Source organism: Amphibalanus amphitrite, unplaced genomic scaffold (genome assembly GCF_019059575.1).
Source record: "Amphibalanus amphitrite isolate SeventyFive unplaced genomic scaffold, NRLGWU_Aamphi_draft 002429F_arrow, whole genome shotgun sequence".
NCBI lineage: Eukaryota > Metazoa > Arthropoda > Thecostraca > Balanomorpha > Balanidae > Amphibalanus > Amphibalanus amphitrite.
Window position 1 is genome coordinate 18,954 of NW_024883869.1, and position 21,670 is coordinate 40,623.

The 21,670-nt window shown below is 48.5% G+C and overlaps 1 protein-coding gene and 1 long non-coding RNA gene across 2 annotated transcripts; both read right to left on the bottom strand.

Annotated features, from left to right (window-relative positions):
• Positions 1-10,032: 10,032 nt before the first annotated feature.
• Positions 10,033-12,180, bottom strand: LOC122376962. The gene is made up of 2 exons (XR_006255723.1): positions 12,073-12,180; positions 10,033-10,477 (listed from the first exon to the last, which is right to left on the bottom strand). It is a non-coding gene; the product is annotated as an uncharacterized LOC122376962 (long non-coding RNA).
• A 561-nt stretch (positions 12,181-12,741) lies between these two features.
• On the bottom strand, positions 12,742-21,658 carry LOC122376963 (multiple C2 and transmembrane domain-containing protein-like). Its single transcript, XM_043356939.1, has 11 exons — positions 21,612-21,658; positions 21,109-21,267; positions 20,532-20,718; positions 19,415-19,611; positions 19,028-19,130; positions 18,590-18,700; positions 17,088-17,233; positions 15,233-15,362; positions 14,289-14,375; positions 13,914-13,940; positions 12,742-12,927 (listed from the first exon to the last, which is right to left on the bottom strand). Exons 1-11 carry the CDS (start codon positions 21,656-21,658, stop codon positions 12,742-12,744), a joined length of 1,380 nt encoding a protein of 459 aa, XP_043212874.1.
• Between the last annotated feature and the right edge of the window lie 12 nt (positions 21,659-21,670).

The window sequence follows — 21,670 nt, forward strand, 5'->3', positions numbered from 1 at the left end:
CTTTTGCTCTGACCCGATCTAAAATTGGCTGAAGTATCTTTTCTTCTTTTGCTACTTTTGACGCTACTTCGAATACCACTTAAATGCCCAAAGCTGAGTTATAAGAGATGATGCTTAATCCCCATTTCCACTCCAACAGGGCTTGAGAGTCTAGGCATTCCTGTGGGGCACGGGCTAACAATGACTATCTCATAATCATTGTGGCCATGAACATCTACTGCCATTGATTAACACCGGTTTCGCTGCGCTGAGCGGTGGCCGTCCCGTTTGTTGGATTCTACAGCTGGCTGGCGGAAAGCGTTACCGGCCGCCCGTCCACCGCCCGCGGGCCGGACCGAGCGGTCCCGCTGACCCTACCTGACCTGAGCCCGGCGCGATATGGGACGGGCAGACGGGGGTTCGGCTCAGCGAAGGCAGCGCCCACTGGTGCTGGGGACTTTTTTAATAGACCTACTGTACCTGTTCGTCGCCACCCACCAATTTTTACGCGATTCGTCCATGAAAAACCGAGGAAGGGGTCCACCCGATCACTTCGAAGTACAGCCCTCAGCGAACTGCGTGTAGATATTCTTTTTTTTCGACGAAACCGGCAATAACTCAAAGACTATGCTATCAGTCGATCGTTACTCATTGCACATAGATGCGCCATGCTCCACTCCCTTGATTGGATCTATCACTAAACAAAGTATATGCCTTGTGTGGCAACAAATGCAAAAGTTTGTTTTGGGGGCAAATATAAGGCTTTGGGTTTTTTTTTTGCCAAACCGGATGGAAAATGAATACGATAGTAATGCCAATCTAAGGTGCGCAGTCTCGCGCGTCTTGCTGTTACGATTTCCGAGTGACCGATAGCATAGTATCCGCGTTATTCTCGGTTTTGTCGAAAAAAAAAGATACCTACCACGCAGTTTGCAGAGGGCTGTACGTACACGTGGGTTACTATAGTAAGGAGTTCACGTGACCGACATAACCTTAGCTGACCATGATGCAACATCCGAGATACACTATGCATATACTGGTGGGAGTGTGGCAACTTTCTAAAAGTGTCATCTTCCAAAAATATTCCTCCATTCTTATGCACCGCAAGCGTTGCAAAGTTGCGACGGTTCATAGAATGAATTTCTATTCGTTGTCCGACAAGCTTTGCTCAGTTGCATCGCCTTACAGGGTATCAATAAATGACCACTTGAATCTGACCAGCAATATTACCTGCAACTATCAAACCGTATGACTGCTCCCTCTCATGTGAAAGCGATAATGTGAACACATATTGCACAAACCGGTTTCGATATTACTTCGTCAGTGTGCAAATATATAAATAAAACACACAAAATACAAAACGGAGACGAAAAAATCGTCTCCGTTTTGTATTTTGTGTGTTTTATTATATATTTGCACACTGACGAAGTAATATCGAAACCGGTTTGTGCAATATATGTGTTCACATTATCGCTTTTCACATGAGAGGGAGCAGTCATCGGTTTGATAGTTGCAGGTAATATTGCTGGTCAGATTCAAGTGGTCATTTATTGATACCCTGTAAGGCGATGCAACTGAGCAAAGCTTGTCGGACAACGAATAGAAATTCATTCTATGAACCGTCGCAACTTTGCAACGCTTGCGGTGCATAAGAATGGAGGAATATTTTTGGAAGATGACACTTTTAGAAAGTTGCCACACTCCCACAGTATATGCATAGTGTATCTCGGATGTTGCATCATGGTCAGCTAAGGTTATGTCGGTCACGTGAACTCCTTACTATAGTAACCCACGTGTACGTACAGCCCTCTGCAAACTGCGTGGTAGGTATTCTTTTTTTTTCGACAAAACCGAGAATACGCGGATACTATGCTATCGGTCACTCGGAAATCGTAACAGCAAGACGCGCGAGACTGCGCACCTTAGATTGGCATTACTATCGTATTCATTTTCCATCCGGTTTGGCAAAAAAAAAACCCAAAGCCTTATATTTGCCCCCAAAACAAACTTTTGCATTTTGTTGCCACACAAGGCATATACTTTGTTTAGTGATAGATCCAATCAAGGGAGTGGAGCATGGCGCATCTATGTGCAATGAGTAACGATCGACTGATAGCATAGTCTTTGAGTTATTGCCGGTTTCGTCGAAAAAAAAGAATATCTACCACGCAGTTCGCTGAGGGCTGTACTTCGAAGTGATCGGGTGGACCCCTTCCTCGGTTTTTCATGGACGAATCGCGTAAAAATTGGTGGGTGGCGACGAACAGGTACAGTAGGTCTATTAAAAAAGTCCCCAGCACCAGTGGGCGCTGCCTTCGCTGAGCCGAACCCCCGTCTGCCCGTCCCATATCGCGCCGGGCTCAGGTCAGGTAGGGTCAGCGGGACCGCTCGGTCCGGCCCGCGGGCGGTGGACGGGCGGCCGGTAACGCTTTCCGCCAGCCAGCTGTAGAATCCAACAAACGGGACGGCCACCGCTCAGCGCAGCGAAACCGGTGTTAATCAATGGCAGTAGATGTTCATGGCCACAATGATTATGAGATAGTCATTGTTAGCCCGTGCCCCACAGGAATGCCTAGACTCTCAAGCCCTGTTGGAGTGGAAATGGGGATTAAGCATCATTCTTATAACTCAGCTTTGGGCATTTAAGTGGTATTCGAAGTAGCGTCAAAAGTAGCAAAAAGAAGAAAAGATACTTCAGCCAATTTTAGATCGGGTCAGAGCAAAAGATCATGTCACCAGAGGTCATCGATGATAAAATTTTGCTTGGACAGGGTGCGTTGCGCGCACCGGTGCATTGGGTTTCCAATTTCCATGGATGCATCAACAGACTCGGAAGCTCGTAACGCTAGCGTGGAGCCGAATTCATATCAACCGCCGCAACAATGCATGGCAGCGCAGCGCAGCGTGCTGCAGCGCGGGGCCGTGAAACACCGCCCACGGCTATCCATGTGTCAGGGCAATCCAACCCACGTGATGGGCTCGGCCCCAGCGGAGCATGAGGCCCAGGACTCCCGCCCAGGCCCCCTGTCTCCCCCTAATTCCTGTCATCCTTCCCACTCTGAAATTGACTGAAAGAGCCTAACCTAACACAACAAGCAGCTCGTTTACCGCTATGTCTGAATAATATTGTCAGATTTAATTAAGGTCAACGGCTAAGCACGTAAATAACAGCAACTGCCATCATCGGTATTATGAGAAAACCAATTGCTTTTCCACAAACACGAAAAGTTTTAAGCTAAACTTGCATGAAATTGATTTTACCAGCCTCGTGTTCCTCTTATCAAAACGCTTCGAATGAATCAAAAGTTGATCTTTAAAGGTCATTTGAAGAATTTGGCCGATGTTCAAAGACATGACCTGACCAGGAATGGTCATGATGCATAGCAGGATATTAGATCTGTATCGTGGAACTTTACAAACACTTTAGATGATTTCATAACTTAAGCATGCCTATCAAAAATATTTATTACATGGCTCAGGTGTAAGCTAGGTGTGTGATCATGCTTACGAGTATGTTGAACGCAACTGATAATGTTCTGTTGGCCACAATTTCTATATTTGATCTATCCTCCCGGATTTCATATTTTTATTAATGACACCTTGATGATGTCGAGAAAAAAAACGCTTAGGAGATTTAACAGCCGGAGATACATTCAGTATAAGGAAGGGTCAAGGGTGCTAGATTGCTTCCGTCCTCGCTATCCTCAGGAAAAACCAATCCGCATCGCCCCTAGCCTTCATGCTTACCCCTCTGGACTGGAGGTCACCCCACCAGCCAACCTGTAGTTGATGTCGGTTCCATTCCAGGACACATAATCCTCTTCGGGTGACCGTTGGGGAGACGACTGGAACGCCCCGACAGAGCAATCGTCCCACGGGAACAGTCACGCTTCCGCAGATCACTGTCGCTGGCTCGCACAACCAAATTACTACACCAGAACATAATTATGTCATAGCTCTGCAAGGGCCTTCTCAGACCGAAAAAGATGGCTCCCAGCAAAACAAACAATTTTCTCATTCAGTATTGTATCTCATCAGGCATCACATGTTTTCAGACCTCAGAGTGTTTCTTATGCGTTCCGTCAAAAAAAAAGCGCAGTTCAACTTTCTCCCATTGACTTTAGCGATCTCAAAATTGACCCGACCTTTCTGTCAGCAATGTCAAAATTGCAAAGTAAACGTTTCAAATACATATACTGTTGCCCATTGAAATCGCTGAAGGTTCTAAAGTGATCGGTTAGTCGATGCATTTAGATATGATGAGCACAGGAACTTTCCTTGAGGTAAGGTCACTTGACGTGACCTGGTGTTATGACCTTCAATTGAAAGACTTGGGCGGAAACAAATGGGTCATTTGAAATCTTAAAATGTTAGATTTTAACAATAATTGCGAACACTATCACGGCCAAATAGTGAGTGAGAAGGGAGCGATTCCCCAACCCCATGTTTAGCTCCTATAATTGAGCTAACTGCTAGAGCCTCGCGGAAAAAAACGAGCGCTTGCGTCGTTACATGACACAGCGACTGTTACCCCATTTTAAAATATCAGTGACCTCTTAGGGCAGGTCAAGGGCCCCACGGCATTGGATCGGTTTTTGGTGAAAAACTTCGCAAAAAAATGTTCGCATTATCGTCATTTCGATACAATCGTGTTTTCTGTTCTCAGACGCGTCGATTTATATGCTTTTTTGCTTAGGTGAAGCAATTTAGGATGTTTAGGGCAATGTCATGTTAGGGCAACACAGGTCACGAAGCTGTTGAAAGGAGGACATATTGCATAATATTTGATTCGGCAAGTCTTGCAGAGTCCATTGATGGCTGTCCCGACTGGCTAGCTCATTTTGCTCGGGAGTTATTGACGAAGCACTCCTATTGACGAGCACTCCGTCACGCAAGGTGAGCAATGCAAAAGTGAAGCATTAACCCTCGCCGGACCTATTGGTTTTCTACATACGCGCCGGCCGAGGGGGGGGGGGGGGGGGCGGGGGGGAGCGGGTACGACCCCTCGCCGTTTCGCCCCTAGTGGAGCTAGCGCGTCGCGGAAAAAACGAGCGTGTGCGCCGTTACGAGACGCAGAGATTGATACCCAATTTTAAGGTCCTAGGTCAACCGGTGACCTTTGAGGTCAGGTCAAGTGCCCCAAGGTACGGTTCAGTTTTTGGTGAATAACTTCGCAAAAAACGGCCGCAGAGCGCCGATTTTGGCAGCATCGTGTTCGCCTCGCTCAGGCGCGTCGAATGATATACTTTTTGTTCGGGTCAGGTCAACTTGGGGTGTTGACCTCAGGTCAAGGTCAGGTCAGCACCCCCAGGTCACGAAGTTGGTTGAAAGAGGTCATGTCGCATATCATTCGATTCGGCAGGTCTTCCTGAGTCCACTGGTGGCTTTCCCGACTCGCTAGCTCAATTTGTCAAGAGTTATTGACGAAAAACTAATATGACCTTGATGACGTCATAAATGACGTCACACAAGGTCAACATTGCAAAAGTGACGCATCTAACCTTGCAAGGAGTGCATCAAATCACGATTCGGTGTGCTTGAGATAGTTGGAGATCGTTCCCGGCGCCAGAATAGTAGGTTTCATTTTTCCCCATTGACTTATAATGGTGAGGTCACGAAAATGACCTGACCTCATATGACCTTTAGGAAAAATCCGAGATATAAAAGTTGTGAGACTCATAATGGATACTAGATCCTGCAAGTTTCATTTCCTTGTGACATCTCCTCTGGCAGTGAGGGCGTTGCGAAGTTGCGACATCTGAAGACCGTGCAGAGGTTCACTTATGACGTCATAGGTCAGTGACCTGACCTGATTAAAAAATGCGGTTGGTGTCAAAAGATCCGGCTTGAAATAAAGGTCAGGTATGCCAAGGTTCAGCTCTCTATCGCCGGCGTGTTCGGAGCTATCGCGACAAAAACCCTATGGGGGGGGGGGTGGCACCCGCCCCCCCCCCCCCCCTTCTCGGCCGGCGAGGGTTAAACCTTGCCAAGAATGTATGAAGTCACGAGTTCATGTGCTTGAGGTATAGTTTTAGGTCATCATTACGGATTTGCATCATTTTACAACCGACGACCGTGCAGTCTGCAGAGGTTTACTTAACCCTCGCCGGCACAGGGGGAGGGGTTGATGCAACCCCCCCCCCCATAAGGTTTTTCGCGAATAACTCGCGTAAAAAGCGGCCCATCGCGAAGAAACTTTCAGTACCCTCGCATTGATCAATTTTACACGTTCCCTGAAAATTTCATGACCCTGACCCCAATGACCTTTGACCTGTGACCTCTTTTCCGTGACCATGTTTGGCCGAAATCGCGATTCGGCGATGTCGGCTCGCATTAGCCGCGCGTTTGCAAGCTTTTCGTGGTTTCAAACGTTCAAACATGTGATTTGATGTTGCTCCCATACATTAGGGTGGGTGTCAAGGTCACCTGAAGGTCAGGTAAGGTCATTGACCTTTGGTGACCTCGGGTGACCTCGGTTCACTTTTTCGAGTTTTACATGTTTTTAGGCTAGTTTTTTGGAGCTGAATTAGTTTTAGTGCCTTCGTAACATGTTACGAAGCTGTCAGAGGCGGTTGACACGTATTACGAATACCCGTCACAACCCCTACCGGTTGACCTGACCTGACCTGACCCGACCTGGTCTACATGCTTAAAAACATCATCTCTGATCAAAACTAACACGATATTCGTGATCAGCACCCCGGAAAACCACATAGCAGCCACTACGACTTTCTAGCAGGTCCCGATTTTCCCGGTTTTCGGGTCATTGACCTGACCTGGAAGGTCACCCGATGACCTAGGACCTTACAATTGGGTATCATCGGCTTCCTCTCGTGACGGGCAGCACGCTCGTTTTTTCCGCGAAGCTCTAGCTCGATCAGGGGCCAAACGCGAGGGGGGTCGTACCAACCCCCCCCCCCCCCTTGTGCCGTCGAAGGACGCAAAATGGCCTGTGCCGGCGAGGGTTAAGACGTCATAGTTAAGTGACCTGACATGAAAACGTGGTTGATTTCAAATGATCCGGCTTGAATCAAACATAAGGCATATGAAATGTCAGCCTTCTATCATCAGTGTGCTTTGAGCTCCCACAAAAAAAAAAAAAAAAACATGGTGGCGGCATCCACCCCTTTTTCTCGGCCGGCGAGGGTTAAACCTCGCTTCGAATTATTGCAGATAATGATGCGACCGAAAACAAAGTATCTATCTGTGTCTAGAACGGCCGCTGACTTGTTGGACAAGATCCCCAATCCTAATTTGCTAGATGGGAATAAAATACTCGGCATAAATTATGATACATATATACCCCTCGATTTGCCCTCGCGCTAAGTCAATTCTATTCATCACTGTCGCTTTTTATCCGAGATGATGTCGCCGCTAAACGGGTTGTTTTGTTTGCTTGCTTGCGTTGAATGGTCATTACGGATTATTGAAGGATTATGATATACATAATAGGAATGGGGCAAGGGAGGATATGCACTGCAGTGCAGGTGTTTAATTTAGATCACAAAGGCATCATTTCCGGCATCGTGCAGTCACTATCTTCCCCTCCTCTGCACTGCGGCATCGCTGCGCCCCACACGCGGCGTCCTCACTCCACGGCCGGCCGCCGCCAACTGACCCACTCGCCGGGCGCCGCGACCTGACCCGTGTCACTGCCGCGGCCTGCGCAATAGAGTCGGGGCTGGAATCCGGGGGTTCGGCCGGCCGGCCGCCTCTGGAGCGGGGGACTTTTTTAGTAGACCTACTGTACCTATCAACTGAAAGTGCTCCTATACAATGAGAGGACTGCTCGAGCTCTTTCGTAACAAATTTCTCATGAACTGAATTCTCCGAATGTATGACTTCGTCGTTATCTTTTTTTCAACCCGATAGTGTTTTTATTGGTACTTGCCACGCAAAACATCATGAATATGACCATTATATGATTTCAGTCCGTTATCATTACAAAACACTAGCGTTGATGTACGTTTCCACTTTCCAATGTATTGTCTCGATATACAGTATGGCAGCACAGACACCAAACGGCACATCACCACACGACGCGGCTGTCGTTCTGTCCCTGTCCCGACCGACGGCTAAACCATTACACCTCACCCCACCGGCCTCGGATCCCACCACCCACCGATCACAGCTTCAGTCCATCTGGCGCACAGGTCAGACCCCGACCCTCGCCGGGGGTCAACAGAAGCAGCACGCGCCGCCCGCGCACCTACACGGGACGGTAGCCGAAACCATACCGACCGACCGGTGATTCATATACGCAACTGCAAGTATTCTGCGGGCTATAAATGAGGCAATTCCAGCCCTGTCCCAGTGGGCTGGAGAAGGATTGGTATTCCAAACATTTACAAACATCTTGAGGTTGTTAGGTGAATTCGACATTCGTTGTTATTTTCATTCTGCTGCCATCATTTAGGGCTCAGAGACTGACCAACACTTGGCTTTACACTAAATTCCCATAGGACCTGTCCCTTCAATCGAACAATCAGACAACAGAGGTCGTCCACAAATAATATCGACAGAACTGTATAGCACCGCGCCCTACAGCGATAACAATCAAAGGCACGCAAATCACACACCAGGCACTGCCATCCCGGAACCAAGGGCGCAAAGACATCACAATAGCACACTTCTTTGGAATGATATTTCTATAGAGGTATGACCTATAGGTTCAGTCAGGGTCCATCAGTACCGTTCCGGATCTGTCGTCTCGATCGAACCACGCCTGTCAGCTGGAGCAGTGTCTGTCAGCTCGGTTTATCATGGCCCGTAAGCTCTCACCAGACAGGAAAAAGTCGCGGCGGCAGCAGCCCGCACACTCACTCAGCAGAACCAAGAACACTCGCCGTATCGTAAGGACGGATAATGGCGGACAGAATGCGCAAATGAAGAATAACGGCGACTTACAGGGCTCCGACTGCTAAGGCGGGGTGGGCGAAAATGCGAGACGGCTTGTACCTGTTCCAGAAATATGATCCAGACTCATAAGTTGCATAATGCATATCAAGAAGTATTCGATATCGTTGGTTGGCTAACGAAGCAACAAACATGATGCAACTGAACATGAGGATAGCAGACGCACAGCAATCAGCATGTTTCTACAAATGCATGGTTTAACTTTTTACCAGCGCATAGTTATATTGGCAGCCCTGCCACTGTCACAAGCCTCAGGTAAAGCTAGCAATTTGATAGAGGACCAACATTCAATTTAACCCCCGGTAGTTCTGGAAAGGTACTGCTCCATTTGGTAAATCCGCTAATGCCCAGACTCCAGTTCCCTTATCCCAATAATTGTACACACTGTGCGCTCATAGAGGGATTCTGCACCGTCACTGTGACAGGGCTCCTAACCGTCCTTCTGAAGGACAGAGGAGGGGAGGACCGGACAGAGGACAGACAAACACCTCAGTCGTTGTAACCATGGCGACCGAGTAGCGTAGTATCCATGGCAACAGGTACCGCAGCGGCGAGCTGGTCACTGCGCCGCCCGGCGTTGGATTATCGACTGATGGCCACCATTGGGTCTGCGCCACACAGTGGCGTGGAGGGCCGCGGCTGACTAGAACTTTGGTAAGAGAGCACAGCCAAAGACAATGGCGTACACATCAAGCTAAGCAGAATGACTGAACAACTACCGAATGGACTGTCTTAGACCTTGACACGGATCATCCTCTGATTTAGTAAAACGATGGGCTGATGATGCCTATTTTGTACCAGAAGAAGAAAATTACGGAGTTTCGGCATTCACTCCATAAACTCAGTGGAACGATTCGGGAACAGGTAACCACTCAGTAAAAATAAAATGCAAAGCAAATTGACTAGATCTATCTTACTTGCGAGGGAAAAACTGAAACTGGCCTACATGAAAAATCCATCGCAACTTAGACCCACAAAAATAATACACTTCAATCCCACGAATCCCTGATAAAAACACTAGTTGCATTTTATCAACGGTATAGACAGGTCCTGACCCATAACAAGTAACCTGGTTTGAAATGACAAACCATCACACAACTACAGACCACACTATGGCGACATAGCGACTCCTAGCCGAATTCTTACTGCCGCTCTCAGACCCAGGAGACTAACCAAAACTGGCTAATAGATAAAATGAACGGATATGGTATATGTAAGTACATGGACGTAACAAAAATGCACTCGAATGAAACACTTAAAATGCACTCTGCGAGCAATTACGTCCACTCATCCTTTGATCTGAGACGTACCACTCGTTCCACACAAACGCAATGCCTACAGACCACTGGCAAGAGAGCAATGAGTGGATAAAACTTCAGCCTAACAAAGGTGCCAGGATCCGCGAGCCCCGGACTGGAAGCCACAACAATTGGCGACAGCATGATGATGACGATGACGAACGGCGAGATGCGGTGACGTCGGCGGCGTCCTAGGACGTCTTCTTCTGCGACTGCTTCATGCGCTGCTCGCGGCGCCGCTCAGCGTCGGTCACCTGCGCCGGCCGCAGCTCGCGGAACTGGCGCTGGGGGCGGGCGAGAGCGTCAGTCACAGGTCAGCCACAGCTCAGTCACAGGTCAGTTACAGGTCTCAGACACAGCCGGACACAGGTCAGTCACAAGTCGGTCACAGGTTAGTAGCACGTCAGTCTCAGGTCAGCCACAGGTCTCAGTCACAACTCTGTTACAGGTCGGTCACATGTCGAACACAGGTCAGTCACAATTCGGTCACAGGTCGGTCACATGTCGGTCACAGGTTAGTAGCACGTCAGTCTCAGGTCAGACGTAGATGAGACATAGCTCGCACACAGGTCAGTTACAGGTCAGTTACAGTTAAAGACGGGTGCAATTCTGATTGTAACTAAAATTGCACCTCTTCTTTGCATGTTTTTATTATCTTACTTGTCTTTAAAGGTAAGTGAAATTTATTATCCAGGAGTTATAGCTTTACAAAAACTTGATGGTTGCTATAAGTTGGTCGATTTAACCAGTAAAAAACAACAAATTGTATACAGGCATTAACAATGTCATGCATTTCACTTCACTAATGGACGCAGAAGTGAAACAATAGCATTGTCCTACTCTCACTCCGCTCGGCGCTTGCCGGGCTATATGTCTCCGAGGAGCCATTTCTGTCACTCAGACGGTGATATCGATCACAAACACAGCTCAGAGTGGCACCCTGTGGCTATTGTTTGGTGTTGGAGCGGCAGCCGAGCGTGGCTGATGCGTTCGCTTGAGCAGCTCAGGAATCAGCGCGAAACGGAAACGAAATGGAAACGGAGGTCATAGGTGGACGGGTCCAACGATCCTAGCACCACCTGTTGACTGTACCCGCAAGTTACGGTTCACGCCGTGGCATTTTGCAGTGCATTGAAGGGATGTCAATATTAGCTGATGACGTATTTGCAGCGATAAGTATTAGCTATATAACGATAATCTAGCAATCCCAGTGGTCGCATCATTAACCCGTTAACAGACTTATTTTCGTGTCCCTAGCTAGGCCCAGCATCGCCAACAGCTCCCATCTGGGCTCAGCCTTGCCGATACATTTTGCCGACGCCCCCAGTGCCGTATGCCGATACCCCTGCTGACTACATACCCTCTCGACAATTACAACCCTGCAGAAACCCCTGCCTCACTGCCTACACCCCTGCCGATACTAGTGGTGTCAATCGGAACTTGAATCTTCGGAATTCCGATTTTGTACAATGTCCAATTCGGAATTTGGTTGGACAATGACAGCAGGCTTTGGACAACTTTGGACAATCGCTTGCTACACCTCAATTTTTTTTTATAAAGTAATCGTGTTTAACATTGATTGGCCATTAGAAAGCTCAGTTTTCCATATGATTAACACTTTTGAGCTGGTAACGATACATTAAAAGCGAATCAAATAACGGTGTTGAGTGTAAACTATTGCGTAGATGTCGGACATCTTTGGACAAATGGCTGGCTTGGACATTTTTGGACGGACAGTCGACGTAAGTATTGGACATTGGACGGACATTAAACATACGTTTTCTGAAATTGACACCACTAGCCGATACCCAATATAGACAAGCGTCTGTCGACACCCCCTGCCGACCCCTCTGCCAACACTCCGACCCCGTCTCCTCACCAGCTGATCGTTATCGGGCACACGCGAGAGGAAGTCGAGCAGTTCGTTGTTGGGGATGGCGTTGGGGCGCAGCAGCTTCTTGGAGAACTTGTGCACGCCGAACAGCATGACCAGTAGCGGATGGGCACGTTGTACAGCACGACGGCCACCACCGAGAGCACCAGCACGGCCAGCCACGAGAGGAACGGCACCGTGAAGTTAAACGTGCTGAAACACACAGCGGGCGTGACGCAGCCGTGAGGCGAGGGTAGGTGCTGAGAGAATCAGCGGTCATGGCGAAGGCGTGAGGTGGTGCAAGGTGCTGAAGCATATAGCGGTCGTGGCGAAGACGTGCAAGGCAGGTGAGGTGAGGTGGTGAGTTAGCGACACGGAGGTTCATTGTAATGACAGGATGCTAGGATAATAGAGGCGGCGGGATGTGGGTGGTGGTCGGGGCGATATGAGGCGAAAAAGGAGAGGAAGGAGGGATGAAGGAGAACAATAATATATGTATCATGGTAATCCATGAATGGCTACCAGACATTACAGGAGCAAACATCGATCATACAAATGGATATTCCAGCCCGATCCGTCAAACTCTTATTGTTCTAACATAATTCATTAGTCCGCCCATCCACAAAAGCTTCCGTCACATTTGAATGCTATCTCATTTTAGTGTTATACCATGCATCAGGCCAGCCACAGCCACCGATGAGCACCACACTGAGCGCCACAGGGGGCAGTGCGGTCGGTTCTGAGCGGCACCCACTTTTGGACACACTCGCCGAGCGAGGCGATGTAGCCGAGGATGTTCTGTACCATGGCCGTCACCTCCTGCACCGCCATCAGCTTCTCCTTCAACGACTTCTTCTCGTCCTGCAGCGACATAGGGGTCCTGACAGTCAGCCAGGGAGGGTTGTAGAACATGGGGACTGAGTATCATGTTAGAAGATATATTTGGAAATGAGACGAGGCGTTGTAATGGACAATGCTTGGACGGGGCCATGACGGGGCTCAACAAATCACCCGCGCGTGACATCATGGTAGTAATTCGTCAGCGCGGAAAGTTAAAAATGACTGGGAATGTCCATGGGTCATCAAGATAAAATAGATCCGCACTTTTGACCTTCTGTGGCTGTACTTCCCTACGCAACTGAAAGAGTATATTTGCCCTGTAATAAGACCCAGAAAAACATGCATCGAAAACGTTGAAGGATAAAATTCGTATAGATTTCTTGAATGCATGCACAACCTTCAAAATGCTTCGTAATCGTAAAACAAAGTCATTGGTAGCATAAATAACAGTAAATTATATCATGAAAATTGATAGGAAAGTCACTATACCCTACTTGTATTCTCAGGATTATGTTGACTAGATTCTAGTTATATTCTGGCATGTAGACATGAAATATATAGCATGAAATATATGTTATTACCATATACTATCTATCTAATTTGTTTACTTCTAGTAGGTCGTACCGCACCCGATATAAGGGAATACTGCTAGCCTATTTATCGTTCAGTAAATGCATGTAGGCCCCTTTCAATGCTTTTACTGGCATATGCGGAGTAAAACAAAATGAAAATCACGGACAGTGTGTTTGCTAACGGGTCCACCACAGCACTCGCCCGTTCTTTGCATCTTCAAAAGCCAGGACTGAAGTTCCAATCGTTACAATAATAAGCGGCAACCCAAGGCATAACAATCAGCATGCATCAAATGGAAACTGTGGGCAGCCAGCTACTGAACAGCAGCCGCGCGGGCTGCAGAAAACGCCCCACCACCGTCCACCAAACCGGCCTGTCCCGGCGCCGAGCGGCAGCCGGTCAGCTGGGAAAGTGTCAGACCAAACGCTACTCACATCTCCCGAACTCTTCTTGTCTTTGGCCTGTGGACACAGCGGCACATGAAAGGACTGTCTGGATAGTCAGGAGCTCACCTCGCTTCTCAGCAACCGTGATACCGTGAGGTGAGGGTCACACAGACATGCTGCACCGTCTACCAAAAACGCTCAGACACAGTCAAATAGCGGAGAAAAAGACATCGAGTAGTGGCAAAAGTCAGTGCTCCGGATGAGTTAGTCGGGTCGCGTGGAGGTTAGTGCACATTCCCCTGACAGGTGAAGTGAGTTAGTCACTCTCAGTTGCGCGCAAAAGGAATACAAGGTTCAGCCGATACACAGAGACAACTACACACGACGTGAGGGAGGATGGCCTGTCGAAGCAGCGCCACACACCTTATCCTTGTCGTCATCTTCGTCGTCGTCGTCGGCCACGTAGTCGTCGTCGTCGGCGCTACGGAAGCCGGCGGTGACGAGGTTCACCTGAGGAGCACGTCAGCACGTAGTTACAATCGGTAAGGCGCCAGCACGGGTACAAAGGCACCCTCAGTGACAGGCCCTCCTCAATGACAGCACCCTCAATGATCGGTGTTGCTGCTAAACAGTTGTTCTCAGAAGAAGTCGCAGTTTATAAGTGTCGGTTGAGAGCTTGTTGAAAGTCAGCGACTGAATTGCTTACTTATTGCTTCATAAGCACGCAATGCTAAGCTAAGTACAGATCTGGCACTTCCGACGAACACCTGATAGCCTTAACACAAAACGATGGTAGCAAGCCGGTACTTTTGCACCGTTCCATGCTTCTATCCTCAGGATACTGAAATCCTTCTCCTCCACGCCACAACCCCCTCCGGGCTGGACAGGCAACTTTATCTCATGCGGGCTGCTCCATTGGAGCGGCACCGCTGCTCCCGAGGGAGCGCACCCCGTAGCCGGGTGCAGTGAGTGTCTTGGGGCTGGGTGGCCTGTCCTCTGGACGGGCTCAGCCCCGGCGACTCACTAGGGTGCCTGCCCAGACCAATGTCTCCCCCTACATCCTATCATCCTCCCGGCTCTGAAAGGGTCTCATTGGACCGAAAGGGCCTAACCCAACAAAACAAAACAAAATCGGTACTTTCTGCTGATATGCCCATGCTCATCAAATATCTTAAATATCTTATCCGTCGGTATTTTTCATATCTAAGACGTAACAACAGGGCCACTTATGATTCTACGAAAGATTGAATATTCTTAAACCATCAGTGTTTGATTTCTTAGCTGCGCAAAAGAAACTCCAGCTATCTCTGACGATTATTAACAGAAGTTACCAATAATCAACTACTAGAGCTCCTGACGTCACTCACCACCCAGCCCTTGAAGAAGACGACCAGGAGTGCGACCGGCGCCATGTACAGCTCGAACGAGTAGGCGCCCAGCATGAAGGCGAAGAAGGCCGCTATCGTCCGTGGTTTCGACTCCCAGTCGAAAATACTCCTGTGCACACAGACACAGTAGACTGGTGTGAGTGGATAAACATGGTGCATTTGTTTGATATACATGACAGGCACAGCAGCTGCCCAGTGCAGTTGGGGCATGTATGACTGGTGGCTTTTTGGCGGTAGCAGAAATGGAGTCATGTTAAAATCACGGGCGTCGCTAGTGTCACATCGTCCAGTGAGACTGGACAGTGACGACAAAACAAGTCAAAAGTAACGTAAGTACGTAGAAATGAGAAGCATTTGAGCATCAACGCATGGACTATGTGAGTGGACATGACATCTGTACGACTTAGTTGCTATGTACAGCGTGTCCCAGAATTGACCGAACACTGTTAATCAGTACATATGATACGGGAAAATCAATTGCACTTTTTTCTTTTCATCGTCCGATACCGCCAGTAAGGGTAGCTTCGAAATGGCACTTGCAATAGACACGCAAGCTACAACATTAGCCGGCAATTGTAGCTAAATGCCAGACGATGCTGGCTTGAGTCGTTTTACGGATCTCCCGAAACTGGTTGTAAGACGGGTTTCATTGACCTCTTGCCGGTGGATACCATAAATATTTTCGATAAACTTTGCATCCAAACTGTTCCCAGGCATTCTCTCCCAAAACCAAAAATTCTGCCTACACCGCTGTTGCGCTGTTTTTTTGTTTTTTTTTTTTGACATCTGAAGTGGAAAACCTCCATGTCTGAACATGGTGTGACCTTTGGAGTCCAACAGATTTGGTTTCCAGAACAAACCCGTTTATGGCCATTCAGTTCACGACAACCAGTTTTTGTAATGCTTGAATGCTACCGCAGTAGCAATCTGTGTTAACGGTCGTCTTTGAGGCATCGTATCAAGCTGAATGAGTGCACCGTGGCTCAAAATGTCTCACACTTTGATTTTCGACGAGTGCCTGGCCGTCTCCGCTGTTGGGGCGTTGTCACCATCTGTCGTCCACACACGACTTTTTTGTCGCTTCAAAGGGCAGAATACCTTCGTAGGACCACAAAGTGTGTTTCCATTCACTTTTTTGTTGCATATGTTATGATTTATTGCTGCTTTGTAGCGATTTGCGCTGTCTTTCCGTTAGTTTTGGCATATTTTTCAGATGAGGGGCCCCAAATTCCAAAATTTTGTCGAAGATAGTGGTCAAAAGTAGACTGATGTTTCGTAGCTAGCCCTGATCTGTCGTTTAGCTTGTTTTTGGGTAGATGGGTGAAGTTTGTTGTCCATGACATGGCAGCCAGCCGCTTGACGACTGGTGCATGCTCCTTTTTGGTCGCGCCCAGGCTTTTCGATCAGGTAATCTCCTGCTCTCTCTGGCTTCGCTCGCTGATATAACTGCGATTTGCTCATCCCTGCCTGATTGCAAATGAGCTACTGGAGCTCTTCAGCAAGAACCATGCCGAAAGTCCGTTTACGAACTTCAGAATTGCACTTTATTCACCATGATTGCCTTTTGGTTGCTGAGGCTGAAAACGAAAAGGGACTACTCTTTGCTGACTCTGGATAATAACTGACTCGAGTCGTGACCGGTCATCAAAAACACAGTCTCCAAGCTCGATAGCTATGATATGTCTTATAAAAGTATAATGCTCGTATCTAATTAGAATCGAGCGCAATCGTACTTTTAGCCAGGAAATAAATGTTCGGTCAATTCTGGGACACCCTGTATATTCACACAGAGTTCAGCGTCAGTGAACTTTGGCTGTGTGATCAGTGAACCGACTTGATGAACTTTGCTCCTTCGGCAAAGCCGGCGCCCATCTCCTTGAGCCGGTTGACATTTCTGATGAAGACTGCCCTCTTGAACTTGAGTTCTGGCCTGGTGTACTTCTCTTCGCGCGGGTTGAACGTGCGAATCGCTGCCCGTGCCTGAAGGTAAATAAATGATGTCAACAAAATAGAACGTCAACAGCAGTAACTAGTAACGTCGGCGCAAGGAAAAGCCACATCATTGATGAAAATGACAGGAAATTAGGGACATCAAGACAAAGAGGTGGCAGCGTTGACGTACGAGCATTGTGCAAGTCGTTGTCCAGTGAAAGCCAACCAAAAAAGCAAAGAAAGAAACGTAAAGAAACCGGAAGACAGCGACCATGTACAGGAAGGATATCAGATTTCCTGAATTCCTGTAATCAGTGAGACACACGCTTTGACCAACCACTTTCTAGTGTTATATAGCAACAGTCACATCGACAATTATTAGAAGTATTCTGAGACTTATCTTCCTGAAATAAGGAGCAACGCAATATATTCATAACCAGAGATTCTCCCTGGCGAAAAACAAATCACCACATGAGGAGGTTCGATCGCGCGCTGCTGGAGTACAAACACCCTCAGCCGGGCCGCACCGGTTCTGTTATCTGCTCTTTGGAGGGGCGCTCCATCACGACCTGTCAATACTCCAGGATCGGGTGTTTTGTTTGTGGAATCCACTTTCGTAGGAAAGGATAAACGGCTAGGGCGAGCCACGCTAACCCTCGGTATAGATTACCGGACCGCGGCGGTCGACCGCTCCTTTCTCTGCGATGAAAATAAGGATGTAGCTATTTGGCTTCCTCCCTACCATCTCCACCCACTTAGGTAAAGTGATATTGATTTTCAGGCTGCATAATGTATGCAGACATGCTCAGTACAAACGATGAACGGTAATAGCTGCGATGAACTACGATATGACGTTATGACGTTCCCGCTATCAGCGACCCTATTTCCGTACACGCTTTCTAAGATAGCATGGCTGTGCCAGCCGTCACATGACACCATGCGGCTCAAGCCGGGATTTATCCCGGCTTGAGCAGACTCGATGATTAAATTCCATCATTCGCTGCGCTTTAGCGCAGCGAGTGGCCCGGGTTGGTCTATCAAAGTTCAGCAGGCAGACAGCTTAAACCGATTACATATATCCAAAGACTCGAGCTGCGGTGCTGTCTGAAATAATTATGAGTGCCAAATGGAGAATATGTCAAATGGAGGTGTTTTGTGGATACATATTCCTACAAAAGTAGTAAGCGACATATTTATTTCCGTTCCTTTTTCAAAAAGAAAGAAAGAAAGACGTTTAATGATTGGCTTTTAGACAGTAACAGGCCTAAATAGTTATGTGCTAAGCAATATCCAATAGCATACGAAAAAGGACGGTGTGCGTAACAGACACAGTTACGATTATGCCAATATGTACTGCTCCGTGCTTACCGGGTTCCAGACTAAAACCATTTCCTTAGTGCTTACCGGGTTCCAGACTAAGTCCATTTCCAGCATCACTTGAGGGTTGTTGCCCTTAGCTCTGCCCAGCAGCTTTTTGTCTTTGAGCGCGTACCATCGTCTCTCTCCTGGTCGGATCTGAGGAGGAGACACACATCGTCCGTGGTGGGATTTGAGCTGCTGCGACCGGCCCGATACAGACAGAGCGACGGCCTCCTATCGGATAAACGGACCGGCAACAGGCAGCGCGTCCTCTGCAGATAATACTGTAAACTAGCGGTCCCGTTTGACACTTCGGCAGCTCCGTAAACAAACAGCAAAATGTTACATGCAGGAATCACAGCAATCTAGCACAGCCTAATCTTTAGCAGAGGGATTAATACTTTTACGAGGAATTCGACACGTCTTTACCTTTGTCGAGACATACACTACCTATATAATTTAAGAAGCTCGATTAGTCTTTACCTTTAGCAGAGGGATGGACACTTTCCCGAGGAACTCGACCTTGTGGTCCTTGTCCTCGTCATACACAGTTACTTCCAGCACGCTGTGGATGTCCTTCACGTTGCTGCAAAAGATCAGCACAGGTCATCGATCTATGCTCGTCTACCATTGTTACTCTCGGTCTCACCGTTGATTCAGTCTTACCACGATCAAGTTTTTCGGACTACATCGCAACGTAGTTCTTAATTCAGGTAAGTTATGCGATAAATGTCCTATAAAAGGGTACAACCGGTTAGCTCATAGCCCACACATAACTACGGACTTTCTAGGAGTACGATAAAGAGCTAGCGGCTGTTTGCGAATATCAAATGTCCTCCCAAACCCCATAACTGACAGAGCACGACTCACAAGAAGAATATCTTATTCCACTGCGGCGACAGGGTCTTGTACTCTGTCTGCGTCTGTAGACGCGAGTTGACCAGCTCCAACACGCAGAAAGGGTCCGACTTGCCGCCAATGTCGGCCGACGCCAGACCCATGGCCTTGAACACCTTCACCGTGAGGTGGCCAACCTCCTTCACCTGCTTCAGCGTGTTCCGCAGGTTCTGTAACAGCGGAAACAGTGCAACGTCAGGTGGGAACTTCCAAACGGGAGAGTAGAGAGCTTCATTTTACTGCGAGCCGCTGCGCTTACCCGACTGACAAGAATGGGAGCATTTTCAAGTTCCATGTAAGTGTGAATGTGACTCGCATATTGATAAGCCAGATCAAACAAACGAAGGACGAACTGTCAAATGTCATGAACCGTCCGAATACAAATGCATGTCTCAGGGAGTCTCGTTGCATTCTAAATAACCCAGTGTTTCAATTAAAACCCACTTAATCTCCCCAGCCCAGCCGTGAGCGTCATTAAATTACAGCAGGTCGTCTCTGCCGAGTCAGGTCGTCTCTATACGACACCGCCAGGATGCCATGAAAACCCGAAACGGCCGGCACCGGGAAATGTCACCAGCAGTCTGTCGCCACGACCGACTCCCGGGGGCGCGGGTGCCAGTCAGGTCAGTCCAATATGACCCCTGGCGCCCCTGGGGGCCGCACCGACCGACCACGTCCCGCCGTATGACACCGGCCGCCGCGCCGGTGCTGGTCCCTGGGTCGTGCCGCGGCTCGGACGATGGTGGTGTGACATATTCGCCAGCTGGCTTACCCGCGGCGCTACGGGGCGGGCAAATATCGCTCCGGTGTACACTTCCAGGAAATTGCGGGTACTTTCACGGCTGTATGAAATGTCACAGTCTGGATAAATTTCAACCACTACCCAAAGTGAAATGGTAAGCGACCGCCGGAAATTTAGTCTCTCCGCTCTCAAGTAACGCCTGCAAAAATATGCCCCAAATTAAACTTAGTAGTAATCCACATAAGTTCCTCCTGCACCAATCATTTCCACCCCTCGCGATACCCAATCCCTCTGCTCCCTCTCTCCCCCTAGACGCTCTCTCCCTCCTCTCGCTCTGTGTTCGCTCACAAACTGTTTTCGGATGGTGTCCACTTGCTCGGGGTCCTCCTGGTAGGTGAGCAGGTCCGAGATGGTCTCCACGTTGGTCATGCCGGACACGGTCAGCAGGATGAACACAGAGCCGGCGCCGTCCTCCAGCTCACACCACAGACGGTGGGTCTTCTCGCGCTCCAGCTTCGAGATGTCCACCGTCGTCCTGCGAAATACATTGCATGGGTAGAGTCACTAGGGGGTGAGTTTACAGGGCACAGCTATTGACGATAGGATTTTAATTAGCAAGTAGCATCAAAACGTATCAAAAGAAAGGAAACTGCGAAAAAGCATAGCTGAGGTACGACTCAACGATACCAATGCCTACAATTTAGCATTCACGCTCGCTTATCAGTTTCACATTCCATTTAAATTGCATCCATTACCTACGTCGATCCTTCTAAAAACGGAGTCCCTTCCCGTTCCAGCATCCCGCCTAGACTTCTCACCGTCTCCCAGACCCCTGTCCCTTCCTCCCTGCCGTATGACAGCCCAGCCCCTCAGACCTTCCTCCCTCCTCCAAATCCTGCCAGCCCTTCCAGACCAGACCACTCACTTTCCCATGAAATCATCCTTGCTGCGCGCGTCGTGGTCGAACACCTCAATCTCGAGGATCTGCGAGCCGCTGTCGTACAGGTGCATGTCGAACTGCTCCAGCCAGCGAGGCGTCAGCGTGCGGTCCTGTACCTTGCTCTTGTACTTCTCGGCACCCAGCCTGTCCGAGGGGAGGGGTAGGGAAGGGCGGAGGGGGGGGGGGGGGTCAGCACGCATACCGGAGGTCATCAGACTAGTACGCTAAGGCCGAGGATTAATTTGCTAATTAGATGGACCTGTAATGGGAAGGGCTACATGCAGGCTAATGTAATGATGCCACCCGAGGCTCCTTCTGTTAATTATGTAGCTCCGTCGTGGAAGGGCTGTGCCCTGTGCAGTTGCTGCATGCCGCTATGTTTATGTGTGATTTTCTTTAGGCCCAGAATGTCTCTGTTTTTATGATAGGTTATATAAACAAAAAAGCATAGCTTCGTTGCGAAATTGCACGCACATTACAATTCTTACCTGAGTTTGACGTATGGGTCACTGGTTCCCTCCGAGTCCATCGCCATGAGATCCTTGGC

Bases quoted from the DNA above. Each gene is read 5' to 3' on its own strand.
- LOC122376963 (XM_043356939.1), bottom strand. From the start codon at position 21,658: ATGGCGATGGACTCGGAGGGAACCAGTGACCCATACGTCAAACTCAG. The intron at 21,268-21,611 runs GTAAGAATTGTA...CCCCTCGGACAG, and splicing joins GACCCATACGTCAAACTCAG to GCTGGGTGCCGAGAAGTACA. The intron at 18,701-19,027 runs GTAAAGACTAAT...TCTCCTCCTCAG, and splicing joins TGTCCATCCCTCTGCTAAAG to ATCCGACCAGGAGAGAGACG.